Consider the following 12,646-nt stretch of genomic DNA (forward strand, 5'->3'; position numbering starts at 1 on the left):
GCCTGCCTCCGCTTCCCTTCCCACACCCTTCTAAGAGCTCTGACCTCCGTCTCAGCAACTCTGCTGATACCCCAAGGAGCCGTCCCTTACTGTGCCCCCCACCAAGGGTGGACACGTGAGCAGAGGAAAAGCCATCTGGGAGGCTGGGAGGCCCGGAGTCTCTCCTGAGAGATGAAGAACTAAGGGGCAGAGGTGGATGGGACGCTGGAGCCCCCCGGGAGGATGGGCAGAGCCTGGATGCTGCCACTATTCGCAGTCTTCCTGACGCCTGGGTGGCTCAGTCGGTTAAGCATCTGACTCTCGGGTTAGGCTCAGGTCATGATCTCACGGTTTCGTGAGTTCGAGCCCCGCGTCGGGCTCTGCGCTGACAGCGAGAAGCCTCCTCGGGATTCTCGCTCTCCCTCTCTCTCTCTGCCCCTCCCCCGCTCACGCCGTCTCTGTCTCTGTCAAATAAATAAATAAATAAACTAAAAAAAAAAAAGAAGCAGCAGCAGCAGAAAGAGATGATGGGCCAAGCGAAGGTGGGACACACGGAGAAGCAGAGAGCAGAGGCTGTGTGGCCCCAGAGAGAGGAGGTGTGCAGTTTCTCTGCCATCTCTGTGTCCCCCTCGTTACTGACGTTAGCCGTGGGGGACTTCCGTGTCTCTGGCCAAACATACCCTGCGCGGTTGCAACCATCTCATCTACAAACGGGAGAGGAAACTCTTTGCCTTGCTTTGCCTACCGGTAGAATCAAATGAGATGCTGGTTGGCAAAGTCTGTAAACTGTAAAGTGCTCTAAAGACCTAAGGAGTTCTAGTCCTCGTTACAATTGTTGTCGTCAGTAATGCCATCGATCGCGTGCTCCCTGGAGAGGAAAGAACACACGTGACTGCCATTTAGGACACCTTTAAAGCAAATCTTTTGAAAATCTGAACTCCACCTTGGCCAGTAGGGAGACAAATGGGAAAAACAGCTTTGAGATACCGTTTATAACCTTCCAAAATAGCCACCCTGGGAGGGGACAAGGGCCAGGGGTTGGCAAGATTATCTCCTGGAACTTGTAGATTCTATCGGTGTTGGTAGTATTATAAATCAGAGTAACTCTTTTGGAAGCAATTTGGCAATCTTTAGTAGGAACCATAAAGACATTTATGTTGTATCCTTTGACCTGGTAATTTCACTCTGAAAATCCAACATAAGCAAAAATCTCCATGCATGAAGGTGTTCATTGCAACACGGAAAATTTAGAAACACTCAAAGTGGCCAACACCAGGGCAACAAATTAATACGTTATGTCATTATGCGATGTTAGCTGTTCAATGATAATTCCGAAGCCCATGAGTAAACAGGGAAAGCCAAAGACAGTCCTAGGGACAGGGGAGAAGGCTGGGAACTGGGGGCACCCCTGAGGGAATTCCCTTGGCGGTTTCCCTTCTTGATGTTTCCCCCTGCAGATTCTAGCAATGAGTATTTCCCACATCATGTGTGTTTCCCCGGAAGACCCAGCTCTGCACACGCAGACGTGGGAGGCATGGGGTGAGAAAGGCAGGTTCAATCAAAGGTTTGGGGTCACCCTTAGGTGTATCATTCTGTTAACGAAATACACTCGGGGTGGGGGGCGGTTGCTGGGTGGCTCAATTGGTTAAGCGTCCAACTCTTGACCTCCGCTCAGGTCATGATCTCACGGTCTGTGAGTTTGAGCCCTGAGCCGGGCTCTGTGCTGATGGTATGGAGCCTGTTTGGGATTCTCTCTCTCTCTTCTCCCTCTCTCTCTGCCCCTCCCACATCTCTCTTTTTTTCTCAAAATAAATAAATAAGTAAACTTAAAAAAAAAACACTCAGTGGGGCGCCTGGGTGGCTCAGCTGGTTAAGTATCTGACTTCCACTCAGGTCATGATCTCACGGTTCGTGGTTTCAAGCCCCATATCAGGCTCTGTGCTGACAGCTCAGAGCCTGGAGCCTGCTTCCAATTCTGGGTCTCTTTCTCTCTCTGCCCCTCTCCTACTCACGCGCTGTCTCTGTGTCTCTCAAAAATAAATAAACATTAAAACAACAACAACAACAAACCACTCAGGGCACCTGGCTGGCTCAGCTGGTAGAGCGTGTGATTCCTGATCTTGGGGGTCATGAGTCTGAACCCCATGTTGGGGGTAGAGATTACTTAAAACAAACAAAACAAAGCCCAGAGCTCGCACACAGCCCTGCATGGTGGTGGGGGTTGGGGGAGCGAAGTGATAGGGGACCCAGCAGGACCCAACAAACCACACACCCCACACTTCTTTGTCTTTTACCCAGAGGGAGGCCGTTACACATGTTCTTCTGCAACTTGCTTTTCTCCCGTAACAGGTAGTGGACATCTTTCCACCCCAGGACACATGGATTTACCTTATCTTATTAAGTGGCCGGGGGGGGGGGGGCACCTGATGCCAGGATGGATTTAATCAACCTCTATTAACGGACACCAGGGTTCTGCCCACTTTTGTCCCTGTTATAATTCACTCTGTGTCGAACAGTCCTGTAATACAAGCTTGAGTGTGGATATTTCTGTAGGGCACGTGCCTACAAGCGTTTCATTTTTTAATAGTCACTGTAAAACTGTCCCCGAAAAGCTGTCCCAGTTTTCACCAACAGAGCCTGAGAGCACTTCTTTACCTAGGTCTCTAACTCTACCTTCAAAAATAGACTTCTGTCCACCCAATAGGTTGACAATGACATCTCACTCTTCGGGTTTGCATTTCTTTGGTTCCTAGAAATACTCGGCATCGTCTTCTGTGTTTATTGTTTGCGCTGGAGGAGGAAGCTCTGGAAGCTTTTGGACTCAAAGGGATGAGCCTTTGAGGGTCGTAATGAAAGGCCAGTGTGGACATGTCTGGAGGCAGAGGATGCTGTCTATGGGCACCTTATACCGTGTCCTGAGGACAACAGATGAGTATATACACGTGGACACCAAGGCAGTCAGTGCCTAAGTGTTGACTGAGGCAGGAGAGTGGCCTCTGGGCTTTGAGAGAGATCTCTGAAACAGAGATTACAGACTCATTCATTCCACACGCGCACCTCTATGAGCCACAGTCCTGCTAGCCAGGGGATTGTGCTGAGCTCGCCCGGTGCCCTGCTCCTGAGCAGCCCACAGTGGGGCAGTTAAGGGCAGAGAACCCATGGAAACAGAGCTGAAGGGGGGCTAAGGGTGGGGAGGGTCTTGGCAGAGCAGGGCTAGAAGACAGGATGTTGGCCCAAGTTTGAAAAGAGAGGCTGGGGATGTGGGGAGGGGGGAGGAGACAGACACAGGACCAGCGTGCATGGGGGGTTCCGGCACGGTGGCTGGGGGAACCGCAGCCTGGCCGGGGTAGAGCAGGCCGGCAGGGAGCGGAGGAGGCCAGAAGCCCTGTGTGTCACACCTAATCACGGAGGCCTCAGGAAGCAGCTTCGCTTGGGCCAAGTCTCAGGAAGAGCCCATTTCCAGAACAGTCCAATTCCTGAGCGTCAGCTGAGGCGTGTCCCACGCCAGGCTAAGGTAGAGGCACGAGGGAAGCTGTGAAGCGGGGATCCGCCCAGGTTCCAATCCCACTTGCTGCTGGATGACCTTGGAAAGCCAGCTGACCTCTCTGAGGCTCAGGCTCCTTGTCTAGATAATGAAGCCCCATGTAGGGTCAGACTACACTGGGCTTCATGTCCTTGGGAGTCTGAGGTTTTCTAGCCACAGCAACGGATTTGCTGGGATGACAGCTCGGCCTAGGGACCCAGGGGCTGAGCCAAGGGGATGGGGACGGCAGGTTGTGTCTGTGCCTCTGAACTGGATCCAAGTCTCATCCATGGAGCCGAGGACTGCAGGGGAAGGCCCAAAGAGCTGTTTTCACCAATGACTGTTAGGTGTAGGGTCCCTGGCAGGGCTTGGGGGACCCGATGGAAAATGTCCTACGGAGAGGGAGAGAGGCACCTCGCCTCACCCTCATCTGATACCAGCCACTTCCCTCCCTGGGCCCCAGTTTTCTCATCTGCACGCTGAGGCCATACTAGTTAATCTCCTGAAGTCCCCTGCGTTTGACATCATCGAATGTATCACTGGCAAAGGGGCGAGACGCTGGGTCTCCTGCTATAGCACATAGCTGGCACCGTGTGCCATGGGAGCTCAGAGGAGGAGCTGGAGTTCACAGTGGGCCTAAGCCACTGGAATAGGAATTCCAACCCCTTGGTCTTCAAGGGGTTTGTTTGAAGCAAAGAGCCGATGAGTGGGGGAGGAGCCCTGCGGATCGGCTCAGAGGTTGCTCTGGAAAGTTACTTCCATTCAACAGGAAACCTGGTAAGGGCAGACAAACCGGATTTCTGGAAGGAAGGGGTGGAGAAAGGTGGCAAAACACTCTCTCTAGCAAGCCAGCTGCGCCCCTTTTCAGGTCCCTGGCTCAGAGCCCTGTTTAACTCAGCTACATTCAATGCAACCAAATATGTTCCATGGCTCCCTATGTCACACACACCAGATACGGGGCAGGAGAGGGTATCCTTCACCTCAGCAGCTCACAGTTTTGTGGGGGAGACAGCAGGCAGGGCAGACAAGGCTAATGGGAGACGGCTGATAAGGATGGTTAATAAAGTTACAAAACCAAGTGTCCCTGTGCCTGGGGAGGGGGGTGAACAAAGGGAGAGCTCTGCAGTCTAACAAGCTCTATTCAAATCCACGCTCTGACCTCAGCGGCTTCCCCCATTCCTTCCTTCTCGCCTGGACTGAATCTGACACCTTAGAGAGGGCACGGTTTGTCCTTCTGCCTATCGATTCCGAAAAAGAGAGCAGCTCCCCAGTGCCAGGGCACAGACAACCTGCCAGGCCATCCCACTGGATGGTCGACTCCTCCATGCAGGGGTAGGATCCCCTGTCACTATCCTTTCCTTCAGGGCAAGGAACGGTGCCTGGCACATACCTGTTGAATGAATGAGGCAATGGAAGAATCCTAGAGGCCCAGAAGCTTTGCTATCACATCATCAGCAGGTTCAGCAATGAGTCATGAGTCATCCCCTGACCTGGCAGAGCCCTTACGCCAGCTGGTGGTGAGCTGGGTAGATGCGAAATCACCCCTGAAATTCTAGTTTGGAAGGGGTGGGGGGATTTCTCTCTTGGATTTTGAGGTTCACCATTCAGCTTCATCTTTACCCGGGAACCAGTGACAGAAGGCCTATTTGGGGGCCCAGCGAGCAAAGAATGACATGGAAAGAGCACTGGGTCTCTGACTCCAGCTCTCTGGTTGCCCCAGGGGCTCTAGAGAGAGTTCTCAGTAGACAAGAAACACGAACCATGGTGTATTTCGTTCTGATGCTGAGCCCAGTATGATCTCCATTTTACAGGGGGCAACTTGTGTGCAGAGAGTTAAAAGAAACTGGTCCAAAGTCACAGGTCTGGGAAGGGGCAGAACCAGGATTTGAACCCGGGCCTATGGACTCCTGAGCCTGACTGGCAAGTCTGTCGGTGAGGCCTCAGCCAGGCCATCGACCTCTCTCAGGGTGCCTGTCCTTCCATCTCTGAAAGGGGTACGTTGCTCCCTTCTAGCTCCAAGAAGTGTTGGTTCTCTAGAGGGTGGTGTGTGTGCGTGTGTGTGTGTGTGTGTGTGTGTGGAAGGGCAGGGTGGTGGGTGGCTTCTGGCTGCTTCCCCGCAGGGCTGACATCCTGTCCCATCCCACTCACAGTGCCTCGGGAGAGGGGCATCCTCTCTGAGGGTGGGGGTGGGGCGGGAGGGCAGCCTTTGGATAAAGGAGCAGAGGAAGAGAAGGCAGAGGAAAGCTGCTGAGCTCAGCCCGCCAGGGAGAGGGGCCTGCCTCCCTCTCCCCCACCCCGCCCCTCCCCGGGACCACCCTTTCCCTCTCCTTGAGATGTCAGAAACCTCTCCCTCTCTCTGCAGCTGCTGGCCCTCTGGGAAGGCTAGGAGCACGAGGCTGGAAACCCATAGAGCCCTTCCCCGCCGCCTGCCAGCCACCCTCCCGAGCTGCAGCAGAAGCTATAAAAAGCACAGCCGTTCAACAATAGGTGACATCACCCAGCGGCGGAAAGGACTGGATTCTGCCAGATGCCAGGGAGAGTTATGGCCCCTATCTCTCCCTCAGGACGGGAGCCCCTCGGGAAAGGGCCTGGGTATGTTCCACTGGACCTCTGGTGGGACGGGGTCAGACTCCCGAGGCCCTCCTCTCTCCCTGGGGGAGGGTTGGGGGGTAGGGGATGGATTTCACTGGAGGATTTTTGGGGATGGGGCATATGGGAAAGGAGCTACGGAGCTGGGAGGGCTTGCTGGCTCCCTTCAGTGTCCTCTGGACGCTCTGAGAGACAAGCAGAGGGCAGTGGAGGGGTGAGAAGAGGTGGGCAGGCACCGCCTGGAGACATGGTCTGGATCTGCTTCAAACAGCTCCTCTCTAGCCCTTGCCGGCGGGTCCCCTCCCTAGCCGCCCCCCGTGAGTAGCACAGCGCCTGGCACTTAGTAGGTCTGCTGACTGACCTCCTAACCCTCGTTCTGGATGTCACGTCTGGTGTGCAGGAAGTTGATCATTTGGGCCGAGTGGGTTGAGGAAGGGTGTCTTGCCCCTCGAGGTGCTTTGATGGAGGCAGGTCTGACTGGCCTCCTCACTTGCCCTTGGGAGCTGCGGGCTCCTTCCCCGCACATCCCAGGACCTGCGGAGGATGCCGCCCTCCGTGTGCCCTCGGTGGGTTCCCGGTACGGGGCCTGCTCAGACAAGACACCGAGATGTCAATGCTGAGTGTTTGACGGATTTGAACTGCCAGCCTTCGCGGCGCTGAGCCTCAGTTTCCTCATCTGTAAACCTAAGACTGTTGGTGAGGTGCTGAGGAGTGCTGCCTGGGAGTCGGGAGACCTGGGCTCTGACCCCGCCTGTACCTGCCTCCCTGCGTGACCTTGGACTCGGTGCTCCCCCTCGGGCCTCAGGGACCTTCTGCGGGAGGGGCTACTCCAGCGTTGGGGTGGCCAAGCCACATTCCAGGGCTTGTTTGGCTCCGGGAGGGGGGGCCTCCTCTACAGAGCCAGCCGTGAGCCCTCCGGCCCGCCAGCTCCCCTTCCCTGATCCCTGGGGTGCACAGCGTCCCCTACTCACGTTGAAATCCTACCCCCTCAGCTGACAGTATGGGGACTCAGGGCCTCTGGGATGTGACTAACTCATGAGGGTGGAGCCCTCAAGAGTGGGATTAGTGCCCTTTTCAGAGCCTCCAGAGGGACCCCAGCCCCGTCTGCCACGTGGGCCCGCAAGGAAAAGAGGGCCCTTCCCTGACCACGCTGGCACCTGATCTCGGACTTGAGCTCCAGAACTGTGAGCAAGTGACTCACTTTACAAGCCACTCAGTCTGCTGTTTTGTTACAGTGGCCCGGGGACTATGACCCCCCGCACCTCCCCTCCCCCCCGCCCCTGCCCGCAGGCCTGTGTGTTCTCCCCGGGCCTCCTTCAGCCCCTTCTCTGCCTGCAGTTAGCTTTCCCTAACTCCCTGTCCCCTGCCTGCACTTCCGGCAAAATGAATCCCGCCTCCCCGTGCGCCTATCGCTCTGACTTCATTCTGCCCTGCACTTCAGCGAGTGGCGCCCTTCTGCTGGTGATGTTTCCGGAGCGGGACAGAGACCAGCAGGCATATGCTGGGCACAGACCTCCTTTCCCCCTCACAGCGGCTGCCAGAGGCACGGATCACTCTTGCTGTTACCCAGAGGAGCAAAGCTGAGGCTCAGAGAGGGTAAGTCACACGCCCTTGGTCACCCAGCTGGCAAGCGGTGATGCCAAGATCCAATCCCGGCCCGTGGGATTCCACAGCCGAGCTCCCTTTGAAGGGCAGCACCCGGGAGCACGGCGGGCACACTGCGGTCCTTCGGTCAGTGCATGCGACCCTGAAGAGGGCCGCTCAGCTGGTGTGGTCGGGGCCGGGGCCGGGGCCGGGGCCTGATGCTTTTCCTGACACGGGGCGCGGATAGCTGGTTTATTGGCCAGGCTCTTGGAGCAAAAGGCACCTGACTCACAGAGCAAGAAGGTGCTGAGCTAGAACCGGGCAGGGCCGTCAGGGCGAGCGACCCTTCCTCCCTCCCGCTGAGTCAGGCAGAAGCTTGGACCAGAGGTGGAGCCAGGGCTCCGAGAGCCCTGGCCTGTCTGTCCCTCCCCGCGTCAAGCTGGTCACTGCTCCTCTCTTTCCCAGCTGGCTGCCCTGGTGAGACACGGGACACCGGGGCGGGGTGGGGGGCGGGCAGAGGCTTCCAGATCGGACGGTGTGGACTCGTGTCATGACGTCACTTGGTTGAGCAGGGAGAGCATGGGCTGTCCAGCCAGCTCTTAGAGGACTGCTCCTCGGCTTCCTAGTTGTGTGACCTTCCCGGCCCTCACTTTGGGGGCGGCAGTGCCCCTGTCACACAGGAGGACTCACCACACTCCAGCTCAGACTGAGAGGGGGAGCTCTGTAGGAGGCAGCCCCCACTTTCAGCGTGTTTGCTCCCCCCACGGCTGATGACTGTCGCCAACACCTCAGCAGGCAGGGACGGAGCTGGCTGGGGTCGCCGCACCCCTCTGTGGGCTCTCTGCACCCGGACGAGAAGGCTGGACGGCTCCCCCACTGGCCCCCCTCTCCCGCCCAGCCCAGTGCCTGGCGCACCGACCACTGAGCCCTCCCGCCCCACCAGCTCCAGCTGTGTCCTTCCCAGCCCAGGGTGGGCAGGAGGGACACCACACACAGGGAGGAAGGTCTCCTTTTGAGACCACTGACGAGTGCCGAATCACGTACCTAAACTCCTTGTTTTAATTCTCACCTACAAAATCGACACCTCCAAAGGAAATCACACTCAAGGCACAAGATCTGCCAAACGGTCCGTGGCTTCACTCTCTTCGTCCTTTCCCTAGCTCCCTCCCCACCCCAGGGCTGGCTGGAAGGGTGACAAAGAAGGCAGAAGGGCAAAGACAGAGAAAGAGAGGAGTTTAGGAAGGGAGGCCTCCAGGAGGAAGCAGGGGGGAGGCCCCTTCCTGCTCACCGACGTGTCCTCTGAGCATGAGGCAATGATGTTGTCAATGAATGGGTTCCACTTGATGTCCAGCACGTTGCCTTGGTGACCACAGACCTTGGGGTAGTTGGGTTCAATCCTGCCCGTCTGCCGAGGAGGAAGAGAGAGAGAGAGAGCAGGGGATTAGTTTGATGGGCCTAGGGTGGTCCTGAGAGGAGAGCCTTTATTCTGGGCTTCTAAACTGGACTGGAAGGTCCTCGAGGACCTACCCACTATCTTATTTACCTCTGCATTTCTGCACCAGGTTGGTCCAAATTGTTCTGTGGCTGTGTCCTCCCCAACCCTGAATGGTAATGGGGCAGGGGACACAGAAGAGTGATACACCCTTGGTCCATACCATGCCCCTGTGCAACTTAGGAAAAAGGTACCCCTTCCCCAAGTGAAAGTTTCAAGTTAAGATGCTCCTGTTCACCTGAACAACCAGAGCCTAGAGGGCAGCAGGCGTGGCAGTCCACACATCCAGCCACGGGGCATGTGCTCTCATACTCCCCCCAGTGCCCATACTCCCCCCCCCCCCCCCCCCCCCCCCCCCCGCCCTCTAGGGAGGCGCCAGGGTCAGCAGGAGGCTCCTTCCTGCTGCTCCAGGAGTCCGCAAAGAGGCCTGAGTCTCTGGGTCCACCTAAACACTATCGTATAAGTTACTCTGCCTACGATGTGACCAGTGCCGCTCCCAGATGTGGATGCTTGTTCAGTGCGTATCTTAAACACCTGTACACAGTGCCCTGTGGTTCAAAGCATACTCTATGGAGTCACACAGGCCTGTGTTTGAATTGCAGCTCTGCTACTTTTTAGGTACGTGGCCTTGGGAGACTCAGTGAAGTTCTCTGAGCTTCAGTCTCCTCATTTCTGAAATGAGGGCAGTAACACCTGCCTCTTAGCCTTTTGTGAAGACCGAATGAGGTAACGCCTAGCAAAGTGCTTGGTGTGTAGATTATCATCATAGTGAATGCTCGATATATGATGGTAGTAGTATTCTCATGCAGATTAGATAATGACGCCTCCTCCAGGAAGTCTGCCCTGATCCCTGAATGGGTTAAGAGCTCCTCCTCTATGTGCTCATTGCATTCTGTGCTTCCTTCTATTACAGGCACCATCATGCACCATTGCAGCCTGCTTCTATTTGTCCGTGAGCAACTGAGGACATCACCTGTCTCTTGTCTCTGATTGTCCAGCTCCTTACAAGCCCGGCACGCGCTATATGCTATGTATATGACCTGAAAGACATCCTTCAAAGGGAATTGATTCCGCAAAAGATGGAGGGTGGGGGGGAGGGAAGGGAAGGGAAGTCCGTTTAATGAAGGGAAGGAAAATGACAGGCAGAAGCTGTGTTTCCATCCCCAGGCTTTTTAATGCTAGATTTTTGGGGCATCGGAGGAAATAGGAAGGATCTTCCCAGTCACCGCCCATTGGCTAAGAGTGGTTAGGTCCTCAGAGGCACCTTAGGCAGGTCATACCTCCCTGCTTTAGGTTCCTCCACTGAATAACGAAGAAGAGAGTCCATTTTTGTAAAGCCTCTGCTCGCGTGCCCTCTGCCTCACCAGTACGGTGGGGTTATTTCAGAACATGTGTCCTGCTATGACCTCTCCCCACCCACTTCCTGTCCGAATCTCCATCGGCTCATTTCCAGATCAGCTGGGTTTTTTGTGACACGGCAACGGTGAGACGGGTAGAGAAAAAACAGACCCAAGAGAAAGTGGCAATGGTGGAGAAAGAGAGAGGAAAACAGCACCCGAGGGGTACTCAGGAGAGCTCCACTGACATTGTGCATTGTGGGAAAATTACAGAATGGACGAAAAGGGTCTGGGGTGTACCACCACCAGCTACAAATGGTCCCCTTTGCCATTTTATTGGGGGGATGCAGTTAGAGCTGGAAAGCCTATTTCAATGACTTTTGGGCTGTTGGACTATTTCTTTAAAACGAGACTCTAAGCAGAGACTGAGCCGCATGTGACCATGGCTTTGGTCAGGGTTACACATGATCTTTTGGCTCTCACACACCCTGTGATTCAGGTATGAGGACCTTCAGGCCCAGAGAGCTTAAGCAACTCACACGAGTTTACCCGGCTGAAGGCCAATCAGGGGTTCCTGCCGAGGGGTAACCCTCAAGGCTAAGCTTTTCGAACCCCACTCTGCTCATTTTGGCCAACTCCCCTCGTGCAGTCTGATCTCTAAGGGCAGACAGGCACTGTGCTGTCTGCTCCCACAGCTCACAGCCCCCTCTGACAGAGCCGTCCCTTACATTTGATCCCAAAGGCTGCATCTGAGCGGTCCCCGAGCAAATCTTCTGCATTAAGCTTTTGGCACCCAGCCCAGCCAAGCCCAGCCCAGCCCAGCCCAGGCAAATCTGAGGGGCACCGAATCAGTCGATAGGTGGCCATCAGCTAAAAGCAGCTTCTGGCCAGCAGCCTGTGCGGGTGATGCACCGGACGGACAGGTTAAGCGGCATCACTGGAGTCCACTGAGAATGGGGCGAGGTCAGAGCCCTGCACTGGGAAAGGAATTCGTCTTTTTAAAGCTGAGAATGATCCTGATGTAATGTATACCCCAGGTGGACCTCGCCTTACACAATGGACACATTCCCCAGTGGGGTGGGGAATTATGACTGCCAGGACTAAATCACATTGTTGCTTATGTGAACGGTGACCCCCTAGGGTTGTGCAGTGTGAGACCTGGTTGGCTGTACATAATAGCAGCCCTCAAGGGAAGATCCCCCCACTTTCGACCTGGCAACCCTGCTTTTCCTGTTTATATCGTAGGGTTCTACATAACATTTTGTTTGCAACACGAGATCCACTGCTAAGAAAAAATGTCTGAAAACCATTGTTCTATGGAGAAATCAAGTAAATTAAAAAACACAATTATTAACCCCAGGAAGAAGGCTGTATAAGAAAGCGAATGTAAATCATAGTGATAATGATTTATGTACAACATTTACATAGTTGTAATAATATAAATCCTGAATATTTATTTAAACAAGAGTTACACTATAACATACTGGGAGCACAGAGATAGGAAAAGTGCGTGTGTGTGTGTGTGTGTGTGTGTAGTAAGAGGGGAGACTGAGCTGGAAGAGAGCCAGATCCTCAAATTCCATAATAGGAAGTCAACACACAATGTCTAAGATTTAAAAAAATCCAGACAAGGCAGTGAAAGCATATAATTAAGAAATATGGGGATAAGTGCAAAAAGAAACAGCTAAAAGCAAGGAACAGAGGTCCCCTCGGGGTGTGTAGCAAAGGGGGAGAGGGATTGGTTACAGGCAGTCGTGTGCTGGTAACTGTTTAACTGGTTCTCCGAGGGAAAAAGGCCCTGGTTTGGAGCATCTGCCAATCCCAGTGGCAAAAATATTCCCACTACGCTAATTGTAATCTACCAGGGTGATGTCACCAAAAGTAGAGAGCCTCACAACAGACCCATTACGTAAGCTTTCTACCATGGACGTATAATAGACACAAGTCTCCTCAAGAGCACAGAGAGTGGTAAAGTAACCAGGGGGTAATGAGTTATTAACATTCAGTACCTTTGTTTCTGATATAATTTATTTAACTGCAAGTTTGCATAACTTGGTTTTTTAACAACGGCCATGTTTACCAATCGGCGAGGCAACGGGCTCTCACAAGCCGATACAAGCCACTTGTACCCTAGACCTCAAA

At 54.4% G+C, this 12,646-nt stretch overlaps 1 protein-coding gene across 2 annotated transcripts in view; it reads right to left on the reverse strand.

Annotated features, from left to right (window-relative positions):
* The window catches only part of CORO2B (coronin 2B), a 133,593-nt gene that overhangs the window by 14,294 nt on the left and 106,653 nt on the right, over nt 1–12,646 (reverse strand). For both annotated transcript variants that reach the window (XM_042988521.1, XM_042988520.1), the window contains exon 3: nt 8,964–9,080. In XM_042988521.1, the coding sequence (XP_042844455.1) occupies nt 8,964–9,080 (117 nt within the window). The remainder of the gene's footprint in view (nt 1–8,963; nt 9,081–12,646) is intronic.

The sequence above is a fragment of the Panthera tigris genome, chromosome B3, assembly GCF_018350195.1.
Source record: "Panthera tigris isolate Pti1 chromosome B3, P.tigris_Pti1_mat1.1, whole genome shotgun sequence".
In the NCBI taxonomy this organism is placed as follows: Eukaryota; Metazoa; Chordata; class Mammalia; order Carnivora; family Felidae; genus Panthera; species Panthera tigris.